The sequence below is a fragment of the Ammospiza nelsoni genome, chromosome 7 (assembly GCF_027579445.1).
Source record: "Ammospiza nelsoni isolate bAmmNel1 chromosome 7, bAmmNel1.pri, whole genome shotgun sequence".
NCBI lineage: Eukaryota > Metazoa > Chordata > Aves > Passeriformes > Passerellidae > Ammospiza > Ammospiza nelsoni.
The window spans coordinates 30,780,082-30,804,235 of record NC_080639.1 but is presented as its reverse complement, the minus strand read 5'-3'; the positions used below and the strand labels follow the sequence as shown (position 1 = coordinate 30,804,235).

The 24,154-nt window shown below is 41.5% G+C and overlaps 1 protein-coding gene across 2 annotated transcripts in view; it reads left to right on the top strand.

Moving 5' to 3' along the window:
* The first annotated feature begins 348 nt into the window (after positions 1-348).
* The window catches only part of OSBPL11 (oxysterol binding protein like 11), a 39,713-nt gene continuing 15,907 nt past the window's right edge, over positions 349-24,154 (top strand). Inside the window, exons 1-6 of one of the 2 annotated variants that reach the window (XM_059476045.1) lie at positions 349-497; positions 16,266-16,334; positions 17,393-17,568; positions 18,366-18,445; positions 19,219-19,401; positions 23,138-23,339. In XM_059476045.1, coding sequence (XP_059332028.1) covers positions 478-497; positions 16,266-16,334; positions 17,393-17,568; positions 18,366-18,445; positions 19,219-19,401; positions 23,138-23,339 — 730 coding nt within the window. In that variant the 5' untranslated portion in view covers positions 349-477. Of the gene's footprint in view, positions 498-1,518; positions 1,723-16,265; positions 16,335-17,392; positions 17,569-18,365; positions 18,446-19,218; positions 19,402-23,137; positions 23,340-24,154 lie in introns of those variants that run through there. The other variant, XM_059476044.1, reaches the window with a different exon arrangement.

The window sequence follows — 24,154 nt, the reverse complement described above, 5'->3', positions numbered from 1 at the left end:
TAGTAAGAGCTGGAGAGTGGAGGAGGGAGTTTGGATGAGATGAGGATTGGCCTCACTAACCACAGTCATGTCTGGTTCTGCCTTCCTCTTCTTCATATGCAGATTAATTAAAGTCAGAATGAGGATCCTCTGCCCCTGATTTTAAAAAATAATACAGCTGCAGTCAGCGAGGCTGTGATTGACCAAAAGCCATGACTGGCCTGAAAGATTTCACAGAGCCAGACCAAGCTCTCCCAGTTAGATGCTGGCATTCCATGAAAGAAAAATACAGTAATTGGAGGAAGAAAAGGAGGGAAAAAATGTGTTTTCTCTCGAGGATGTGTTGTGGCATTGCTCAGTGCATGAAGTGCTAGGTTTGACCCTGCTCTGTGGGTCTCAAGCAGGATCCCAGCTGCCACATCCCTTCTTGTGTATGGCACAGCTTGGATCCCTCACTCAGCCCACTCTTATTTTGCAGGGAGAATTCCTGCAGCCCTTATGTGGGAAGATGACTGGAGGTAAGAAGATCACTGTATGGAAATTATAGTGGAAAATAAGGTTGCTGCTTGCTGGGTGGAATGTGGTGAGCATCCCACACACAATCTAAGGAGGTCTTAGCAGAGGTTGGAGGGGGCTGGAGACACTGCAGCCAGGCTCTGGCAAAACCCTTGCAGAGGAGGGAACTCGGTGTTACTTTCTAGCTGATAATCCACACAACAGCTGAAAACCAAGGGAGAAAAAGGAAGATGTGCCATTGTTGAATCAGCACCTGTGGTAAAATCACTCTCCTTGGACTGAAACAGATCTCTATCGCTGGCACAATTGTGATACCCACCCAAAGGTGCGAGCACCTCTCGTTGAGGTGTATGACTAAAGTCACTCGTGCTCCACCTGAATGTGGAGAAATAGTGAAAAGTTATATAAGGTAGGAATATAAAGAAAATAATATGGAAGTATGTAAGTTAAGAAATGGAGAGAAGTTAGGGAAGACTCCATTGTGACTTCTGGGATGAGATGGTGGGTGAACCTGCTTTCTCCCCCTCAGGGAAGCCTATAAGGTAAGAACCGATATGATTTTCTCAACCTAACTTTCGTGAGCGATTAGAGCTTGTTAGTATGTTGCTCTGAATTCGCGTACTGCTTTGAACACGTTTGTGCGGTCAGATACTATCACCGGCAATCCTTGACCCTTAACCCGCCACAATTTTACTGTTACTCCGTAACCTGTTAACGGGAGTCCTCTCGGAGCGCTGACAGCCTGATCACTTATTAACGCTTTGAGGAAATCTCTCCTTTTTGGCGTCACACGCGAGTTTCATTCCGCTCCGAAGGTGTGCGAGCGCTGCCCGCACTAAAGATGGCGGCGGCGCTGACCCGGAAGGGGCGGTGGGGCCGGGCCGGGTGAGGGAGCGGGAGGGCGGGATCGCCCATCCCGGCGCGGCCGTGCGGGAGCCCGGCCAGCCCAGCGCGGCCAGCCCGGCCCAGCCGAGCGGGGCGTGGGGGTGCCGGCGGCCGCCGCCATCGCAGCCCGCATGGGGCGGGCTCGCTCCGTGCGCCGGGGCCGGGGGCGCCGCTGAGGGGCGGCAGCCGCGGCGCCATGCAGGGCGCGGACCCGGCGGCGGCCATGAAGGGGCCGGAGGGCGAGGGCAAGACGGAGCCGCTGCCGGCGGCGGCGGGGCAGAGCAGCGGCGGCGGCGGCAGGAGCGGCGGCGGCCGCGGCGCCAACAAGGGCTGGCAGTACAGGTGGGCGTGAGGCGCGGTGAGGGGCGGCGGGCCCGGAGCTGCCCAGCCGGGTGGGCGGCGTGGCTGCCCCGGCTGCGGCAGCAATGGAACCCCCCCGGCACCGCCGGGGCGCGGCACGGGGGACGCGGCTGCCTCGGTCCCTGTGCCCACCATCGCTGGGGTGCCCGTGGGCGGGCGGCTCCCGCTCTCCATCCGCACGGAGCTGCCGGGGGATGATGTGCCTTTGCTTCTGCCTCTCAGATCCTCTTTTCCCCTCGCAGAACGTGGAGACCTGTTTAAAGTTGCTGGAGGCGCTTCACCCCTTTCCAGTCTTTCCAAAAAACGCCAAACTTTGTGCCGAGTTTTAGATGTTTTTAAAGAACTTAATGGCAGTCATTAATTTTTTTAATTGATGATCTCTGTTAGTTGCTGAGTGTGCACGGAGTTTCATTCTTATCTAACTTGTTTTAAGAACGGCGTTGCTTAGCATAAATCAGAGTGATTACTCAGGTTCAGCAAGTCAGCAGAAGGGAGCAGGGAAAGCCGGAGAAGCTGAGCTCACGGCTTTAGTTTGAATTATTTGCCTGTGTGTTCGGAGACTTGAGGGTTTCCATATGCTTTTTTCCTGCTGTGCTTTCTGTTTGAACACGTTCCCCCTCACACGCTGGTAGCGGGCTCCACAGCATCACCCGCGAGGTTCCCGGCTCTCTCCGCCTTGGCTGGAGTTCTGCCATGTTGCTGTTGAAAATGCTGCTGTTGTGTGAAGTTCGCACACTTCTCCTTCAAATGGAGACTCTCCAGAGCCGTCATCTGCCAGCCCAGATGGACTGGCTCGCTGTTTGCTGTGTGTGGGGACCGCAGAGCCGGAGCGTGCTGCAGCCGGACGGAGGGACCGGGGTGACCCCGGGACACGGGCACCCAGGGCCGGGATGGGCAGGCACCGAGCGCCCCGGAGCTTTGGGAACAGCGCGGTCATCGCTGAGAATCTGGGTCATGAGTATTTCACTTTTCTGGTGACTAGTGCCGGAAAGAGAAGTGGTGATTTCAGGGTGAATATTTCAGGCTGTTAAGTCCGGAAAACTAATTATTAGATGTAGCTATTGGCTGTTTTAAGCACTGTTTTTCCGGTTGCTTTTTAAAGTCTGTGTTCGAGTAGAACTGAATTTTCTAATGGAAATTGCTGTTACTATAATCAAGCACACACTATGAGACACAGGAGTTAGTTTATGCAATCACAGTGGAAATATTTTATATTTTTATGTGGAATTGGAGGCAGTGGAAGGGATGAGATGCCTGATTTGCCTGGATGTCTTTTTAGCTATACTTTTTAGCTATACTAGTGTTTTTGATGGTGGTCACTGGTCAGTGCTGTCCAGTGAAATTCCACTTTATAAAATTATCCATCCAATTGCTTTGTTTCTTCCTTCAGTGCTACGGCTTGTATGGCAAAAATTGAACTGACCCCAAGTATTAGCCATTTTCATGGCTTGACAGCTCTAAGTGGGATACTTTTCCTTGTAGCTATCAATATCTGGTTTAATTTGCTCTAAAACTTTAGTGCAGTTTATTTTTTGGAGATCATTTGGAGAAACAGTGTACTAATTCTATTACTGTGGACACTTGAGATACCTCACTGTTAATCTCTGCTGTGTTTGGGATCAATTATTTACTCCTACATTTGTCTCTCTATCTAATTACCCTCAAAATATCACCTTTCCCCCCTGTCTCCTAGAAAGCCCTCCTGAATGAGATGCTGTAGCTTAGTTTTCACTTTATGAATTACTTTTGTGCTAAAATATATTTGACAAAAGACAAACTCCCCAGTGATAAATCAGTGTCTAACATACAGGTTTCAGAAACAGATTTTCTGGGAACTTTTGGTGGAAGTTTGGTATTTTAACTTTCCTAGCACAGAGTTTGGGCAATGTGTGGTCTCACAGATTGGCAGGAGTAGGATCATGGGGTACTTGCTCTCCACAGACCACATCTGGTGCAGAAGTTTAGCTCACTGTTTGGTGAAGCAGCTGGTCAAAACAGCTGTAGCAGAGTTGTCAGACAGTGGGACAACAGGTACTTGGTACTCCAGTGCTCCAAGTGGGAAATTGAGACTATGGATAAAAAATAAACCTCCAAGACTGCTGGAACCTTAAATAATGAAAACTGAATTTCTCAGAGAGGTGCAAGGTCACGTATACTTGGCATAAATTGAGTATCTAGAAAATGAAAAAAAATTAAGCAGGAAGCCTGACTTTATATTTCTGTAGGGGAATAATAGGGAGATTTTTAAATAGCTGTGGTAGAGCTAGATCAGATATTTATCATAGTGGAGAAGTGGCAACCAGAGGCTGCCAGACACTTCAGATGATGTGGAGATGGAGCTGGATCTCCTGTCAAACTTCATGCTTGTAGCCTGTGCATTGGTGAGTTTGGGCAGCCAGCATAGCAGTGGCTCTTCTGAAATTTGTGAGGGGTTGGTTTCTGCTGAGGATAGGAAGATGATTTTTTTTATTTTTAATTTACTTAGTAGAAGTTAAGAGTTCTTGAGAAACTGCTCTTTCAGCCATCTGACAGGAAGTGATCTTGTTTTCTTGTGAATGTATGATCAGGTCAGAGTGTGTCTGAGAACAACCAACCATTGGCTTCATTTTCCTGACAGGAGCAGGAACAGCCTGAGTGTAAACTTGCATTTCAGTGGATAAAGAGAGCCCCAGAGGCTCTGCTACACACTAAATTCTTTAACCCTGTCTTCATTTAGAGAAACAATTACCAGGAGGTAAGACTTCTGAATATCTTCAGATTGCTGTAAGATTACTTGATGAAGTAGTTTAAGATGATATTATTTTCTGTATTTTCAGCAGTAACCAAGCTGTGAAGTAAGTACAGCCTCACCCACAGAATTACTTGCACTCAGCAGTTCTGCCTTACCTTATGACCATGTTCATTTGGTTTTGCCTTGCTCTGGGTTAAATGAACAAGAGTGCTTTCAAAGCAGTGAGGGAAAGGAGGCAGGTTGGGCTGGTACTTCTGCAACATGTGATTTGTAATCATTCAAATAACATAAAAATTTCACAATCAGAATGCAGAATCTTCTATGAGCTGAAGGGAGAGCTGATCAGAACATGTGCCAGGGAAGTGTAACCAGTCCTGTCAGCCTGGCTTGAGGGGCTTTCAGATTTTAATAATTTTGAGAGAAGTGAGTGGCAATCACATGTTCTTATTTATCTACAAAATGAAATGTTCAAAGCACTGTAGTTGACTAGAGAAACAAGATTGTCTTTCCCACTTGGAGACATGATAATATGCTGTCCTCTTATGCTTTTCTTAGTGGTTCTGCTCTCAAATATGTAGATCAATTCTGCTATTAAAACTATTCCCAGCATTTCTTCCCCTGCTATTAGAAATACAGGTAAAGTTTTCATGAATTTCCCAAATTATTGCTGATTTTGAAGCTTACAAGTTATATTATATTTAAAACCTATTTGCTTTTTCACTTCTGCTTGTATTTTTTAGATAGCTGTCTCTGTTCCTTATTTTTCAAATGGTTTTAGCATCTCTTTGCTATGGATTTAGCCATGTATAGTTATAAAATGCTGCAGATTGTGTCTTTTGCTCTTTGTTTAAGGAAGTGAGTTGCCTTTTTTTAGTTGTTTCTGAGAGTTTGCCTGAGTGCTGCAAGGTTACTCACAATTGTCAGTTAGTTTAGAAAACCATTTGGATGAAAGTAGCTTCAAGGAGTAAATTTCCTAGACTAATAGTAATTTTTTTACTTTTTTTTTTCTTGCTAGGTGTGACAATGGCCAGTAAGAGGATTCCTCATGCTGGGTGGCTTCTGCTTGTCATTAATTAATTTATTAAGTTAGACAGATTCTCTTGCAGAATTACTCCGTGTGGCTTTGGGCTGGAGTAGGAGGCTGAGAAAAAGAGCAGAGAGAGACTTTTGCCAAAGGGTAACACTAAATGTTTTTTGGATGCAAATGGATAACAAATTTTAAACAAGTAAAATGGTTGTCAGTCTTTTTTTTTTTGTGGGTTTTAGGGCTTTTTCAGTTGACACTATGCAAATCTCTTCATAAATCCTAAAAAAAGGGGAGTAAACAGTTACTGACCTTAATTCAGTCTACTGTGCTTGAGCAGGCCAGCATGTGACAATGTAGCAGAAGAACTGGTAACTGAAACAAGTGAATATATTTTAATTCTGCGTTTTGAGATGATCATGAACACTTTTTCATAAAATCATCCAGTAGGAAATGTGTTTTAAAGGCAGTGCTCATTTTTCTAAGTTTGATCCCAGTTCCTGTTGAGGATGACTAACAAGGCTTTGCACTTCAAACACACGTGCAATGAAAGAAGCAAAGCATGTGAAGCTGAGCTAGGCTGTGGTGGAAGCATTTGGTTCTCATTTGTGCTGTCTTGCAAAAATGATCTAATTAGTAATAGTAAAGGGAAAAGTATCTTGAAACTGACACAGTACTGATCCTTGTGTTGGGGGTGTCCCAGTGTCAGTCTTAGTTGCAAGGAGATGTACTGAGTGTTCCTAGTTTCTCTGTGTTTCTTGTTCAAGAAGTTTTGATCTTGGGAGGATAAATTTCATCTGTTTGGTCATTAAAGCTGGAACCAGCTTGGTAGAAGCAGATGCAGGAGGTGATGGCAGCTCAGTGTTCAACAACATTTGCAAACCTCTCCCTTGCTGGTCCTCTGTTCTTGTCTGGGAATCAAGTCCTTGCTTAGGCTGCAGGAGGGTGCTGTGTGCTGACCTCATCAACTGGCTCCTGAGAGCAGGCCAGAATTTAGGCTATGCTCCCTGTTGCTTGCTAAGTAGAAGAAATGTCCCAAACCTTCATGAAAATGTTAGTGTCATCCCAGGACAGTTCTCTCTAACACTGGTACCCCAAGTGCTTCCTTTTTATTACCCATCTCCCTTGTTCTGGTTTTTATTTTTACATTGCTTGAAACAAAATTCTTTGGGATTCTAGGTGGAGTTTGTGTATATTTGCTGGAATCAATTGCTGTAACTCCCTTCTTTGTGGTGCACAGCTGCAGAGGGACAGAGGCTGTAATTTTGTGGTGTCACTCCCAGATGGGAGGCCTGGCAAGGCCTGCTCCTGTTTTGATTTTCCCCTGCTCTTGCAGCTCACTTCCTCAGTATCTCACTGTTGTAAGAACCTACTGGCATTGTCACATTGGGGTGCCACCTCCCAAGGGAGATGATATTTGTAGTGGCATCTTTTGGCTTGGCTGGTGGCTCTGATGCCTGTGTCAAAGTGAGTCATGACCTTCCTTATTTCTGTTTCTGGTGATGTGTGGAGATACCTCAGCACTGCAGGACCTTCACAAAGCCCATGCTGCTCTCTTTGTTACTGGTCCTTTGAGGTGTGGTTTGGAGTGCTGAAAAGATGATTTTCTCAAGTGGTTGCTGTGAAATTCAGAATTTATTTTTGCAATTTTGTATGTTCCTTTTATTACTAAAACTCAGATTAGGAGTGCTGTCACATTTGTTTGATATGCTGGAGGGAGCTGGCTGAAAAATCTGGTGCCTGAATTTCTTTATCCTCATTTGACTCTTTGCTTAAAGAGTATATCGTGCTCCTAACACTAATTTAGAAATTCTGCACTTCACATAATTTGCTCATTAGAATAGACAAGAAGCTCATATTGAAAATGATCAGGCAGTTACATCCATTTCAGGATGCATTCTGTGTTATTAAAATATTAAGGTCATCTTTTACCAAACTGATTTTACAGTTGCTAAAGCCCCAGGCACTTTTTAAAAGGCAGGTGAGCCCTTCATGTTCACACATGTATTTAAACTTGGATAATTGGTGTTGGAGCAGATGTGTCATAAATTCAGAGAAGCAAATCTTGATGTGAGGGGTAGTCAGTGGATACAGTTGGGGAAACAAGTTTGGGTAATTTAAGCAGCTTCATGTTGGCTGATGTTCTAGTAGGGAATGTGAGCCCAATTCCTGAGCCAGGTGGCAAGGTCTGGGGTTCCTTCTCCAGCCCTGTGGCTCCTCAATGAGTGACTATCAAGAGTCCTTCTCTTGCTTCTCACAGCCTCTCCATGTTGGACAGACAGGGGTGTCACATGTGGGAGTTGGTTCTGGCATCCAGTGTACTTATCTTCATAGTGGGATGTTCACTTAGAGTTCAAATTAAGCTAAAATGGAGAAGCACCAATTTTTGGGTAGTGTCTAAATACCAACTAATTTGTGCTGTCCATGGAGTAGATTTCTGCAGGGATTAATGGCTGTTACAAATATCTATCTTTCACTAAGTGCAAAGAGTATTTTTCAACTTCACCTTTTCTAATGTAATTATGTAGCAGCCAGTTAATTAACCACAGTACAACATTAACATCCTGCTGTGCCACACGCTTTCTCTCCCCAGAGAAAAGATGGAAAACAAACTGCCTGTGCATGACCTGATCACATTGCTTACTGCAGAAGCAGAAAGCAGCAGCTGCTGCTGTTACCTTATCCTGGGAAGGCTCCTGAGCTGTACTCATCGTTCTGTGGAAATCAAGGCACAAGTGCAGTGAGCCCTGTTTACTCACAGACCTTGGTGCCCTCTGATCACCTGCCAGCACTGGTGAATTCTTGTGGGGTCTGGCTGTCCCCTGGCCGTGCTGCCAGACAACTTTCTGCTTAGGGTGCTTTCAAAGCTTGCACCTTTTCAGATTTTCTCTCCTGTGTGTGTTAATGCTAAAATGGGAGGGGAGGGCAGGCTGAAGCTGGGTAGGAGAAATGCCGCTCCTTTGGGTGTGTTAAGCTGCCAATCTTGTATTTGTCAGCTTGCTCTGGAGCTTTTTGCTGTGGGTAAGCATTTTTCCCTTTTTGCTTTCAGTTGTGAATTCCAGAGTTTTCAAGGAGGCTGGAAATCTTTGAAGTCTTGGTTAATATTTAGATAGTGTCAAATTAGTTTCCCAAAGAGCCTGTTTTGCCCTGAGAAAGTTGGTTGCTTTCATTGCACATTGTTGTATCAGAAAGCAAGAGATCAGCTGGGCAGAACTGCAGGATGCTGCATAAAGGAGTTGGTTTCTGACCCTGGCTCTGACTTCCTTTGTGGTAATAGTCATATATTATTCAAACTGCTTTTCCCTGGTGATCACTAACTGTGTTCCCCTTTTTCTTGGAGGACTGTTTTTGGAACAGTTTGCTCTGATTTTGCAAAACTTTTGCAGGGTCACAGTTGCAGCTGAAATCAGCAGAACCCATGATTTGAATGTACGAATAAAATAAAAATTGGACTTAATATGTTTCAAAATTAGGCAGAAAATTCATTGTGCTTCAGTTCCCTATATCCAAATGGAATTATATATTTTTGTCCTCTTACTGTTCAGTGCACAAGTCCTTCATAAATGTCCATAGCAAGCACAAGAAAACCACGAGGGAACTCATTATTAGAGCTTGAGTGCCAAATGCATAGTACCTCCTACTCATTGCACCATGAAAAGGAGCACTTTTGAATAATTCCTTGTCTGGGAATCACCCTTCCCTTCAAGCACCAAACAAGAAAGTAGCCCTGCTCTCTTTATATATGGTGATAGTCATAGGTGGTTAATGTGTATGCTTTCTTATTTAGAGTTTAAATCTTCCTGGTGTCCTCCACCTCAATTTTAATGTAAGAGTATTTTTGCTTAATTTCTCTGTGTTCAAGATTTATGGAATAATTTGTGTTGAGATGGGCCTCTGGGAAATCTCTCATTCTCCTGCTCAGAGCTTCAGAGTTAGAAGATGTATTTCAGTGTTGCTTTTAATTGTTTGCCAGCTAGACTTTAAACTACTGGCCATTGCTTCTTGAGTCTGGTGGTCCACACAGGCTTTTGCTTATATTTATGAATATTTAGATAACATCAATTGACAATAGGCTATTTAAGTGTGTGCTTATTTACTTGGAAAGTGATAATAATTATTATCCTCAGTATTTAACCTGAAATGTTGCAAATAATATTTCAAAAATAATTGCAAAGCAAGAGGCTCATCTGAGGTAGCTGATCCTATTTACCTTCCATTTCAGAGTTTTATTGCTGCAGAGTCCAGAATGGCAATGTGTAATTGTTAATATAATCTTTTAAAAATGCATACTCACAAATACTCACATCTCAAGACTGCAAGGGCATATATGACATTTCTGGTAGGATAAGAGCTGCTAGACTAGAAGAGAGCAGAATGCCTTGGGATGGAAGGTGTAGTAAGCTGAACCATGTTGGACTGTGCCAAAGAATGACTGAAGATACAGAGGTTTGCTCCACCAGTCTCTGTGGATGTGTTTACCAGGATCCACTGCTTTGCCAGGTATCACAGGCAGCACATTGTCCAAAACTGCAAAGGTGCTCACCCATCACTGTTTGCCTTGTATATATTATATCAGCATTGTTCAATGGGCAGAGCAGTTTTAATTTGACTGATTGAGCTTTCTGAAGCTAGATTTTGTGAGAATTTTGGGTTTGGTAACAGTAATGTGTGAAACTGCATTATAAATGGTAGCAAAGCTGCAGACAACCTCTCCAGAGGCATTAAGGGGAGAGCTCAGACCTTTTGAGGTCCTTGTTTTTTGTATGCTCCAGCTCTAAAATGATACTGGCTAAATCTACAGTTTGTTTTCCACTGATATCATTGCAGCAAAATCTTCTGGATTGGCTACTGACTCTTTGGTGCAGCTTCAGTTCTGTTCTGCTGATGCAAATCCACAAATAAATTGTCCATAAGTGGAGTTCTTGCTGACTTGGGGTGTTCACCTGTGTGTGAGACGAACTGCTGAGCTGAATGTCACTGCAATTTTTTCTAGGCAGATGAATTGTAAGAGATAGAGAGCTCTGTAAATTATAAAGTAGCTAAACAATCAGTTTTATAGTCATTATGTGAGAACAATTTTGCTACTTATTAATTAAATATTGTCTCTCTTCTTCTTCTTGCTGGACCACAAAAGTGTTACAGTAGTTTGATTTGTATGTATTAATGCTGAAAAGAGGAGAATGGAATACAAATTTAGTTAAGATTATTTGAAAAAAAACCAAAAACTGTTAGCTTGATTTATCATTCTCCTTGAGAGCTAGTATTGATAGAGGTTGAGGTGCCAGAACAAGTGTTGAGAGCAAGGGTTGGGGTTGGGGAGGAGCCCCTCACCCCAGGGTGGGGAGGCTGGGCTGCACTATGGGAATCAAGGACAGCTGATGGCTCATTTTGGCTCTGCCACACGTTTTCTTTGTGGAAACCCCATGCTGCTCTTCCAATGCTTGTCTGTATTCCCAAGGATTTACAGGAGTGCATGTGGAGAGAAGTTTTTATATCTAATGAGGAGGTGTGCGTTGCTGCATACTTGGAGCCAAGTGGTGTTCTGAAGTATCCTCATGGTCTGCTGTTGATGTTCTTGTCATGGTGTTGGACCTCTTTTCCTTGCACTTGTTTCTGGTCTCTAAATTTCTAATTGAGTAGTCAAACACATGAGCTGAAGAGCAGGAGCTTTGCTGCCACTTCACAGCTCACTATAGAGCACTGCTGGTGAGTTGCACAGCAAGGATGGTTGGTTTTCCTTTCTTCCAGAAGCTGTTTGGAAAAGCAGAGGTAATTGATTGATGCTTCTGCCTTACCTTGGGTTTACTGGGGAGCATTCTCCTGCACCACAGAGCTGTGGAGTTGGAGTGTGCTGAACTGGGTGGTGGTTTCTTGCAGTTGCAGAAGATATGCCTGCAGTGTTCAATGCTGACATAGCTGTTGGGATTTTTTTCCCCTTCTCCACTGCCTACCCCTCTGTGTAAGGAAAAGGGAAATCAGTGCACTGTAGATAAGCACTTTGCAGTGCCCAGTGAGGAAAAAGCAAGCCATTGCCAACAGTGAACCTGTGAGCAAACAGAGATGAGCAAGTTCAGTGAAAATGGTCACTTTTTCCAAACTGTAATTGAAATCACTCATTGGTTTGCACTGTTACAAGCCTCATTTCTTTTTTTTTTTTTTTAATGCTTTGCCAGCTTTTAATATGAAGACACTCTTGCACCAGGGGTTTGCATCTTGCTGTGAGCTCAGTAGAAAGGAGCATCTTCCCTTGGCCAAGATCCAAAGGCACTGTCATAACAATGGTCGTGGCAGCTCTGGAGGCAGGATCAAAATCTTCTGGAGGCTGGATCTGCCTTCAGGAGCCCTCCCTGACATCTTCATGGGCTCCAGAGTCCTGGCCATCCTTCCTGCTGGCAGCAAATCCACACATACTCAGCTGCTGCTTGAAGTCAGGCCTTACGCACGTCAGTGGGGAAGCCTTTGGCCGCTGTGTTTGCTCTTCAGACAGCTGTTGGGTCTGGAGAGACTTGGCTGCTCAAAGCATCCCACGTGGTGCTGTCTGGGTCCCAGCAGAATTGAAATCATCTGAAGGGCAGTCTTGGAACTGTTCTGTAGCTGCTTTGCTGTTGGGTGTAATTTTTGTGCCACTGTGAGGTTTTTTTTCCTGTGGGGCTTTCATGGCAACCTGCCCATGAAGGGTATGGAAAAAGGTTGGCAAAGCCTTTTGCATTTTTTTTTAATTGCTGCTGCTTCTCAGAGAAAATGTTGGCCCAGGTGTGAGCCTGAGTGTCTTGGCAGAAGCTCCTGAAAGACGTCATTGTGGGACTACTGTTCCTCTGTATCTGCGTCCAAAGCTCGGGTGCTGCACATAAACAGGATGCAGGGGAATTTGGCCTGATTGTCACTGTCTTCTTTCTTCCCTGGGACAGGAGACCACCCTGCAAGGCACTGTCAGCTGCTGCAACTTAGGAAAGGACAAGTAAAACCAGAGAAGGATAAATAAGCTAACAGTGATCCTTTGTGAATCTTTTGTTCCTATTATTTTTTTTAGTAGCATGTAGATATGTAGAAATCTGGCTTGTGGTAAACATCCCTTTGATGTAAGGGATGGATAATTTTGTGGGAAGAATATGAACTGATGTGTAATTGTTCACAGATGTCTGTCATTTGCTTAAATGGACAGTCTCAGTCCATCTCACAGTGTTTATAAACTAAAATATTGTGATAAATGGACAGTCAAGTTCAATGGTGTTCAGCCTTTGGGAAAAAACCCCAGATTTTGGGAGGTGGTAGATGTTGCTGGGCTAGAGTTCAGATGTTGTTCTGAACTGAAAAGTATGTGTTCTGCATACCTCTTTTCTGGATTGTAATTTGTATAATACCCTCACTTAAAGTAGTCCAGAAAAAGTTAATCTTTTTTTTTTTCATGTCCTTAAGACTGTGATCCGTCTGTTGCAACATTTCCTTTCTTTGACAGGACATGTGAATTTCAACAGAACTAGGCCCTTTAGGGATTGTTGACTCATGGTGCTGAGCTGTTGCTATTCCTCTGACAATCTGAGACTGTGGTGAGCATTTTAAATAGCAACAACAGCATCTTGGCTATGGAAAGACACACGTAGCCACAGGTACAGGTACGTGCATGTAGGCAGCAGTGTCACTGCAGAGGGATTCTGAAAATCAGGAAAGATCCCAAGGGAGCCAGCCCTCACTGTCAGCCTTAAGCTGCTCAGTGTTGTGTGCCAAGTTCACTTTTGAAATCTGTTTTCTAGAAGTCAAAAACCCATATGTTGGGAATTTTGGAGGCTTTTGAAGTAGACTGGTGACTTTGAGACAGGTTTGCCAGCACTATTACCATGAAACAGCAGTAGGAGCTTACTCATATTTTATGAACTGTGGTTTTCTGTGAGCAGAGCCAGTGCTTGAACCTCAACCTCTTGTTCTCAAGTCTACCATTTTACAAGGATTCTGCAGTGCTCTGTAGAGCTTGGCTGTGAGTTCCATACTAGTGAAATGTTACTGGGTTTTCTTTGGGTTGGGTGTGCTTTTGTATTTTTTTTTAGTGCTAACTGCCTTACATCACTGCTTTAGGAACAACAAATATCTTGGTTTAACTCTTGCTGTGGAGGCACTAACCTTAAAATTCTTGAAGAAGTGCTTTAGTTACAATCCCTGGCCTTGTTCATAAATAATACTGAGAATATTTTTCTGTATTCACACATGCAGAAGATTAGGAGGTTAACTGTAGTTCTGTCATCTGTTTATGTATAGAATTTATAGAAAAGTAAATTTATAGAATTTACTTTTTTGTTGATTGCAGTTTGCAGAGTGGGTTTAGATTTGTTCAGTGTATATAATTTTCACTTATTTAAAAATAAGCCTTTGTTCAAATGGTGGAATATTAATTCTCAGTCACTTTCTTGGACTTCCATGGGGCAGTGTTTTCAAAGCCTTGCAGCTGAGCCCTCTGGGACTGATGAGGCTAGAGATATAAATTACTGAAGAGGAGGCATTTGGAGATGTTTGGGTCCAGACAAAGTGAAAATCCAAGTGGAAAGGAACATGCAGATGATGGGAAAATGTATTGGTAATTTAATGTGGAACTACATCCCCAGAAGAGCTGCACTCCCTTCTCCAGTGTGTTTTTCTGCATGACAAAGTCAGCTATTTTATCTGTCACACCCAAAAAACCAACCCAGAGGTGAAATTATTTTAATCAAAGGCTATTTAATTTACCCTTGTCAGATGAATGGACTTCCATAGGTCATACATAAAGTCCTGCTGCATTCACTGCAGTCTGAATTTACCTTTCTGATGTTTCTTGGATTCTTTAGAGGTACCTGTGATTTGGGGAACATTGGTTAATGGGGGTGCAGTGGCTGTACCCTGAATGTGCAGGGCTGTGTGCAGTGTGTCACTGAAAAGCAAGGGTGTAGCTTGCATTCACTGGAGCTGAAAAACAATTATCTGTGACTAGGGACAATTTTCAGATGAGTAAAACCCAAGCTCATGCATTTTTATGACTATGCAATCTCATAATTTTCAGCTAAATGAAGACAGTGAGCAAGTCTAAACTGTACTTCCTTTGTTTGCCAATAATAACAAATAAGAGGCATCTGCAGAGGATGAGTTTGATTATGTCTCCTTTAGCTTCTCTGTACATTTAAAATATACAACACCCTCTGCTCTCCTTGGTTTTATTTTAATCTCTAGTACCACTTAATGAGCTATTAGAAATTAAATTCCTAGATAGTCCTGCTGGCTGCTCTCCATTGCAGGATATGACTGCAATACTGATTGTTGCTGTAATAGCTAGGACACATATTTTTTGCTTTTAAAAGTAACATTTAAAATCAGCACCTTGGTTTTTTTCTTTAAAAAATGTATATTCTTGTATCTCTTGGCTTGTGTTATATCACTGAATGGCAGTGATTTACTGTGTGGCTATTTTCATTAGTGTCACTCTAAATGACTTCTTTGAAACAGTGTAACATGTTATATTTATCAAACTGTCAGATTTCTAATTAATCTGCTGTCTATAAATGAGGTATAGACAGCAGCTTCAGCTGTTACTTAGAATTTACCCCAGTACTTAGCCCAGTTATCTTTGCAACTAAAACCCACTAAGGGAGATGATCCCTTGGCTCTCATAGTCCTGTTTTCCCCACTTTTCCCCTTTTGCTGACATGGGGCTACTTTATCCATTTAACAACTAAGAGAGATTGCTGCTGCTCCAATGGACTCTGAATAATTTCATTTACTCTTCAACCTACTACAGCCTACAGAAAATTTAAATAAGATTAGAAACAAATTTATTTTGGAGAAGCAAATAGTGTCTGATATTTGGGTCATTGTTTCAATTCTTCTTTGTAATAATAGGAGCTTTTTTCTCAGGCTGGATCTGAGTTGTCTATCAAGAGTGTGTTCTTAAGTGTGGGGTTATGTCCTATTGTGGGGTGAGGGCATTGAGGTGGCATTTCTAGATTTTTGGGAACATACAGCATAAAGTGGGTCTTAAAACTGTGGTCTTAAATTGAGTAATTTGTAGTCATGGTACTTGTAAGCCTTATTTAGGGCAATTGATTTTCAGAAATGGAAATGTATTTTGCCCATAGTGATATTATATCTCCATGTCAAGTGCCTTTGGTGGACTCTCATTTTTGGTGGGTGTTGCAAGTCAGATCTTTGAAGGAGAAACTGCTGGATTTTCCTGTCAGGCCCAAGGAGATGTTTTGGCTTCTGGTTTAGGTCTCAGAGTGTGTTGATGTGACCTGCACTTGCATGTTGTGTTCTGTAGGACATCTGTTCAGGAGCATGGCTGTGTAGGGGAAGGACACAAGGGATTAATAACACCACACTGATGTAGGAGTAGCTACAGACTGTTTAGCTTGGTGGCTGCAGTCCAGGGCTCTGTTAATAAACTAGTGAAAGTTAATTTTGTCTAGGAGTCCAAAAGTATAAAATCTGTTGTGAAGAGATAGCAGGAGCCAGAAGCAGCATGGGTACAAAGTCTTTAATTACCTGAAACTTGTAAAAATGTGCCTAGAAGTGCCTGTTGAATTGGTGCAGCTAATTATGGTTTGAAATTATTTGGGATTCAATATGTCTGGTTAAATTGTCATAAGAAACTATTTTAGGAACAATGCTGGAAAATCTTTAAAGTATAGCTATTAAATTGATAGTGCTATTCTAAAAATGAACATTAAAATTCATCTCCTGAGAATAAAGATGGTCAGAAGGATCTAAAATACATTTAGCATTGTCTGATTGCTTTTCTGTCTCTTTTTATAGTGATCACATGGAAAATATTTGTGGCTACTTAATGAAATACACCAACCTTGTCACTGGCTGGCAATATCGGTAAGTCTTTTATGGTGCTTTTTAGTGATGGTGGTGTCTGCAGCATCCAAATGAACATGTTTCAGATTTTTTAAATAATACTTAGAATTCCCTTTTTCTAGTAGGAAAACTTTATGCAAGAATCTTATGCTTTTCTCAATATAGATTAAGCTAATGTGTAGATGAATAATATTTGTATTAAGGCATGAGTATAAAAAAGGCATAGGCAATATAAAGCAGTAACTCATTTAGTGGCTTATAACTATGTTTGTATGTGTAAAAAGCATTAGGTTTTTTCTCCTTTTCCATTAAAAACATTGTCTTTGTGTTTTCTGCTGAGTCTTCACCTTTGTGCCAAATAATGCTATCGCTTAAAAAAAATAAGACTTCATTATTGTAAATTCTAATTCAAGCAGGCTTTTCTCTTTGCTGAGGATGTCGTCTCCCCTGGAATAACTTGATTTTCTGTGTCAGGTGAAATTCTCTGGTCAGGTATCATGCTGTTCCTAGAGTAGCACAGTGCAACCAAATTAATGTTGGAGAGAAAAGTCCTTAGTGTACCACACTGTGCCACCTGTGCTGCCCCTGGCATGGAGTGACTCATGTCAATGTACTCAGCATTAAACTCAAGTGAAAGTTGAAGCATAATGTCCAGTTCCATTAAAAAAAAATAAAAATCTGGCATTGCTTCAGTTTCATGGTTTTGCATCTCAGCTCCTTTGTATCTGGGGCTGTTTTACTTTTAATGTATGTAGTTTAAAGATTTATTAAGCCCTAATGCTTTGGGATATAATTTTTGATTCCTTTATTTATGATAATGTTCTTCTGTGAGTATGTTGTTCTGTTGTGCAATCCCTGTGCTGTAAGAGAAAAAATGCCAAGAAATTAATTTTTCTGCCATCTTGGGGACAAAATTCACAGGTTTAGGGTTTTTCTGACACAAGTCTTTTAGTCCCAATCTCATCTGTGCAAATTGTGATGAGAGTATTGACTTTTCCCAGTACCACCACCTGCACATAAAAAAGAAAAAGGAAAAGGAACTGTTTTTATTTAGTGTATTTGCTTTGCTATCCTTGCAGGTATTTTGTGTTAAACAATGATGCTGGCCTGCTGGAGTACTTTGTGAATGAGCAGTCTAGACACCTGAAGCCCAGAGGCACCCTGCAGCTGGCTGGAGCTGTCATCTCCCCCAGTGATGAAGACTCTCACACCTTCACAGTCAATGCAGCCAGTGGGGAGCAGTACAAACTAAGAGGTAGGACCTGGATGCTTGGGCAGGGCATCCTTCCTCTAGGGGACAGTCCTGGCTCTCACCTGGGGCTACTTGGCTGGCCTTGGCTGCAGGGCCAAAGAGAGAGGGCCTGGTTGGCAAAGTGCTGCCATGAAAATCATGTGCAAGACTTCCATCCCACTGTTGAGCTAGAAATGGTCTGTATTTATTAGCTAGAAATGGTCTGTCTTTATGGATAACTCCATAATGTTTGGGTTTCATGACCTTCAGAAGATTTCATATGTGTAGAATGGAGTTTAATCTTCATGTGTACTGTCCTTTCATTGCACTGATTCAAAGTTTTCTAAATCATTGTAGGCAGCAATACTGTGGTGATGCTCACAGAAAATCTAATTATTCAGATTGTGAGCCACCTTATGGTGGTTATAAAAGCCTGTTCTCTGATTTTGAAAACTGCAGAAATCTAGGCTAATAACTTTGAGTATTTCTTCCCTTGAGGACTTGCTGTAATTTTCTAATTTGGAGTACCTTACTCTTATTGCAGGAAAATGTTTCATGTTGTTAGATTACAGTATTTGTGAGGGTAGTTGTGGTTTGTTGATGTTTTAAAATTAATTTTGTAACACTAAAAATAGCATAAAGAAAAAAGAAAGCATATACTATTTATGTTAAACTTAACATTATAATTATTACAGGCAAATGAGTTTTAGATTAAAATTACTTTGCACTTAGTCTTGTGATTTTTAAGAATGAAGCAGGTTTTCTTGCCCATACTTTGAAATATCTTCATTTAACAGAATCCTTTTGGTTTGCTTTATTAGCTACAGATGCTAAAGAGCGGCAGCACTGGGTTAGCAGGCTACAGATATGCACCCAGCATCACACAGAGGCCATTGGAAAGGTATGACTGGTGCTCTCATGGGCAAAAATCTGCCTGGTGGTAGGAGTATTGCAAATACAACTTCAGTGTTATTGAAGCCCTTCCTTTTTGGGAATGGTTCCTTTTTTTTTGTTTGTTTTTTTTTTTTTGTTGTTTTTTTTTTTCCCAACCCCTTACTTTTTTTTTTTTCTAAAAACCACTCAGCAGCCCACAGATAAATTTAGGGTGAATTCCCATGTTTGAGAAAAAAGTCCTCAACACTTTGTCTGAGTACTGTAGTTTCCCTTTGCTAACCATGTATGGATATATGTATAGTGTATTTTACAGAACCTCCTGATTGCCATAACACCTGTTCTGATACCTGAATAAAATCTTGCTTTTAAGTTACAATCAGCTGATTTTGTTGTAAGAGATAAGTAGAACTAATAGCTCTGAATGAAATTCCATTCTTTTAAATGTCAGCTCTATCCCGCAGGATCTATTAGGAGTCATTTTCTGGTGCTGTTGCAGATCAAGGACTGATTTTCAAGTCAGAGAAGTGATAGTTACTGATCCATCTCGTTTCACAGATTGTTCTTAATTAGACTATAAAAGAGGGCAGCTAGAAGCAGACAGCGGAAAATATTTAGCATTTGCTACTAATGCATTATTAGGGCTGTGACATCTTTCCTTACTGTATAAAAAAATTAAACATTTATTATTATAAATGTTCTGCTGTATCTTTCACGTTAGAACATTTGCTGGTTATTAGGATTAATTGTAAATGTTTCTCAATATGCTTGTTTATTCACTAGAACAACCCTCCTCTGAAATCTCGCAGCTTCTCTCTTGCATCCCAAGGAAGTGCCAACTCTCCTGGTGTGCAGAGAAGACCCAGTCAAAATGCAGTTTCCTTCTTCAATGTTGGACATCACAGATTGCCAACAGGAAAAAGAGTTCCCATTATGCAGCCAGATCACCTTGTGGATGTTAGAGAGGTTTGTATGCTTTAAATTCCCTTGCAGTTTTTTGAGAGTGCTGTGGTGTTATTTCTAAGTTTGTGAAGAAACCTGCTGTTCTTAGTTGGATATATTGTCAGTAGCATGTCCTAAGCTATTATTGCACAGCTGTGTGAGGATAAATAGCTGATCCTAGCTAATTGTAGAAGTAAAGGGTGAATATTTGATGTATATTTTTTATTTTGTACTTTGCAATGGGATCCAGATGCTGAAGGTAGAACCACATTCTCGTCTTTGCAAGTCCTAGCACTACAAGTGACAAGGGAATATCCTTATGGGATATAACATCACATACTATGATTCTATTGTACACTTTTCTTCCCTTGTCCAGCTATAGAAGAGCTGACTAAGCTTGTATCTCTTATGACCAGGGAGAAGTTGGTAATGATTGATATTTCAAAATGCTAATACCATTTTCTGCTATGCTGATTCATTTAGACAAATTTTCTAGGGATGGGTGTGACTAAACACAGAGCAATTCAGATGCCTGGGTTTTTTTCACCATATGTTTAGGTGTAGTGTATTTTGGGAGAAAAATCCAGAAATAATTACCTTTCCATCTTGGCTGACAGAACAGACTGATACTGGCTGATTTTAACTTGTGAATATATCCAGGGTGGATCTTGCCTATCTAAAGATAATGCATTGCAAGCCTGTGTTACTTAGTGGTGGTATTAATGTTAATAAGTATTTTAATGTTAACTGTAGTTAGTGTGGTGTGACATATTTCTAGGCAAAAATAAATTTCTAATGGAGAGCTTTTTAATTTAGCAAATAAAGATACAGGAAGCAGGAATAGCTAGAAATTGAACTTAGAAAAATTGGAATAGAAGAATACTGTATAATATGAGCCTCATTAACCTTAAAATATGTGGCTGAACACTGTGGTAAGTTCCCCAGTAACTGGGCGTTGCAGGTACTTTCGTTGGTATGGCATGCTGTCATTGTGCCTTGATTTATATCAGCTATTGTGGTGTAATTATTCAGGAGTTTACACAAGGTGATTGCCTCTTTAAACCTTGGGGTCTGTGAATCTCTCTCCACAGCAGATTGTTCTTGCAGATGCCTTGCAAAAGGGTAATTGCTACCATCCTGTTTTTATCCTCTTAGAGCACTAAAGTCTCCTATAGTGCTAATGCAGAGACGTGTGAAGTGCTGCTAGGTACTCAGGAAAATCAAAATGTTTCCAAAATGGCTTTTTTACTTTTTGAATTTTCCAACATCATTATGGCATACAAAATTTCAGGGAGGAAAGAGGAGTATGTGTGAACTGGAGCACTGAAGCAGTGGCTTGTGTCCTGTAACTGGAATAAAGTGGAATGACTTTTCTTGGCATTGCAAAGAGCACAGGAAGCTCTTCATGCTCTCCTGATTGCTACTGAATTTGGTGGCACAGCATTACTATTTATCAACTTAAAAACTTTAGACTTGTACAGATGAAGAATCCTCAGTAGTGCTGACTCTTCTGAGTGTTAGTTTGCTTTCCTTTTTTAAGCTAAAATGCTTCTTGGATACAATGCCTACTTTTTTTGTAGATATAATTAAAATACTGAAGGGCAGATGTGTGCCTGTTACCCCTGAGCATGGTACAGCTTGAGCACTTAGAAATTAATTTTGAAAAGCTGTGGGAAGAGCAACTTCTTTCAAAGAATATACTACAATTTTACCTTCTTTCATTTCCCCGTGAATGGCACTATATCTGAGTCTCCCTTGGCAGTCCCTTTCCCTTTACCTGCCCCTTGTTCTTGGCTGAATGTCATGATGCTGACATGGTTACTGTGCAAAGCAGGAGGTTTAAGAAGGTCTTTTTGCTAACTTGCACTAAATGCAGGTGTCTGTGTGTTTGCAAATGAAAACAATGGCCTTGTATTTTTCCAAGATTTTGACTTTTTAGTCACTGTGCTTTTATTTTCCTGCGCTATTTTTTTTCCCAGTGCTGAGTGTAGAACTAAGAAAAACCTTAAGACTGTTCAAAGTGTGTCCTTTGAAAGAGAAGATGTGCCTTTTTAAACTTCATAGTTAAGCATAGCATGGTTTGTCCTATTGTCTGGTCCTGGAATGAAGTGCTTGGGGCCTGCCACATGGTGAATTACTAACAGTAAAGGTCACCAGAAGGATTGTGGTGATTTGTCAACTGATTATCTGTGGGGTTTTTGTGGGAGTTTCTTTTTAAGCCAGCACACTTTTTCAGAGTTGGAAAAAAAGTGCACAGAAAGGCTTTTATCACACTTGTGACTGGAGAAAAATGAGACACATGTTGTGATAGCAGCTGGTGTGTTTGCATAGGCAAAGCTATCTATAACTAAATGTTTTAGTAGCTTTCTGCCCTGCTGCTCTTGGTATATGCTAAGGCTGACTCTGCACAGTTAACACCAGTTTTAAAGAGCCACTGCTTTGTAAATTCACACCTTGGAATGCTATGGAGCCAAGCCCTTAAAAGTTCCAAAGATCATGTACTATGAACTTGGGTGAATACACGTTCCTTAAGTATTGCATAAAATCTTAAAGCAGTTCCTGGAAGGGATTGCAGGTAGTAGTACTGAAAAAAAAGTCAGTCAGATAGTGATTAGGAATTAAATAATTGGAGTGAAAAAGCTACCTAGTGGCATAGCAGTTAAATGCATTTCTTTAAAGGCTTTTTAAAGGAATTCTGCTGCTGCTCTGCTAAATCAATCTGTCCTTGCATTTACCTTCACTACCAGAACACACAATGATTGCAGGCAGTGCTTGTTCCTCCACAGAAAGGGGACTAGCATGTGTAAGATGTTGTTTTCATCCCTGGGATTCAAAATCAGGTAATATTTTGTTTCTGTGAAAATAGAGAGGGAAGTGCTGCTTGATGGCTGGTGTGCTTTGCCCCTGTACCTCATGGGGGCAGATTCTGTGATTTAGGTGTGTGGAGTTCTGTGATTCAGGTGTGTGAAGGAGGAAAGGAGCTTGGGAAGAGAGCAAGGGGAACAATGACAACAGCACAGGACAGCTGCAATTTGAACACTGAATGAAGGTGAAAATCCTGCTGGCTTTTCTTCCCTCCTTGCAAAGTAAATGCTGAGATGGTGATAATCAGTGTGGTGTCAATGCAGGCAATAAATCAAGATCCTTTTTGGTTTGAGCCAAAATGAGGAATATAGATCTTCTCTGTTAAAATACTGCACCTCTGATTGCAGGGAGTGAAAAAAGTCTTTGATGCCCACAGACAGTAGATCCTATTCCAGGCTGTGCAGAGCACAGAGCTTAATTACTTCTCACACAGAGTGCATGTGGGTGATGCCTTAGGATTTTAGCTTTCATATTTTTCATATATTTGTAATCCTGCAATTCCCCTCTCACCCCCATCCCTATCAACTGGGCATGAAAGTGTTTGATATTTACTGCAACAAGTGTCTTATTCAAATTCATCTTTGCCTTTCTTTTTAAAGTCACTTTGATATTCTTTTGCTTGTTAATAAAGTGCCATGTATTTTTGTGAGTAGATTCACCATGCATTTAATGACTCTGTAGTAGTTCTCAGAGTCAAGAGGAAAAAGTACAGGTAATTTTACATCTATCTGTTACCTTGTAGTTTTATTATTGTCCCAAAACCTGGGACAATAGTTAATTTTACACATATGTTACCTTGTAGTTTTATTATCGTCCCAAAACCTGTGTGAGCACAGCTGAGCAGGTATCACACAACACTTCTACCACCTGATAAGTGACTTGTTTTGTTTGACAGATGATGTCTCAGGCTGAGGGCCAGCAGAGAGACTTGATCAGGAGCATAGAATGCCTTCCTGCCTCCGGTCACCTTACATCCTTGGATCAGGACCTATTGATGCTCAAAGCAACTTCCATGGCAACCATGAACTGCTTAAATGACTGTTTCCATATTCTCCAGTTACAGCATGCTTCTCAACAAAAGGGCTCCTTACCAGCAGGTGGGTATAGGTGCTCACAGAGAGCAGAACTCTGGTTCAAGTACAGCAAATACAAATCCTTTCCTGGCAGAAGTGTTCATTCCACTAACACATGGGCAAAGGAAACTGCTGACTGTCTGGTTTCTTGTGTATTTTTCCAGACCCCAGCTTGTGTTGGGTGGAACTCTGTGCATGTTGAATATATATTTTTTAAGCATTTGTTCTGTCAGGAAGTCTGTGGCAGCAGCTGCATCGATGTAACATCTAATTGTTGTACAACATCTCACAACACAAACTATGTAAGGCACCCCAACCCAGAGACTGCCCTTGGGATATAATTGTAATAGTGGAGAGGGAATTTGATGACATTGCAGATTCTGCAATGTGTTCGCTACATCTCTGCCAAATGCCATGCTTTTTTAATTCTTTTTTTGCACACTGAATACCTGTTATTGGTATTTACATGTGTGTAGCTTCCATTTCCAGTTAAGCATTAAAATGCAAAACTCTAAATTTGCACTGATTTTTACTGTTACTATTTAAATATCAGTATTCTTGTTTTGAGTTACTGCCTTAGTCTAAGCCATGGTCTAAGGAGAAGTGTTGTATTCTATTCTGAGGCCAGAATGGACTTGTAAGTAAATGAAAACTGCTTAAAGGTTGGGAAAAAATAGAAAATCTCTTCTAATAAACTACTCAATAAACTACCTCAATAAGCAAACAAAAACCCCCTAAACCCTACTGCTCATCAGTGTGGAATATGTGCATTCAGGCAGGAGACAAATATGTTGCCATGTCTGCACAATTGATCACTTCAATGCAAGTAAGAGCTTAAT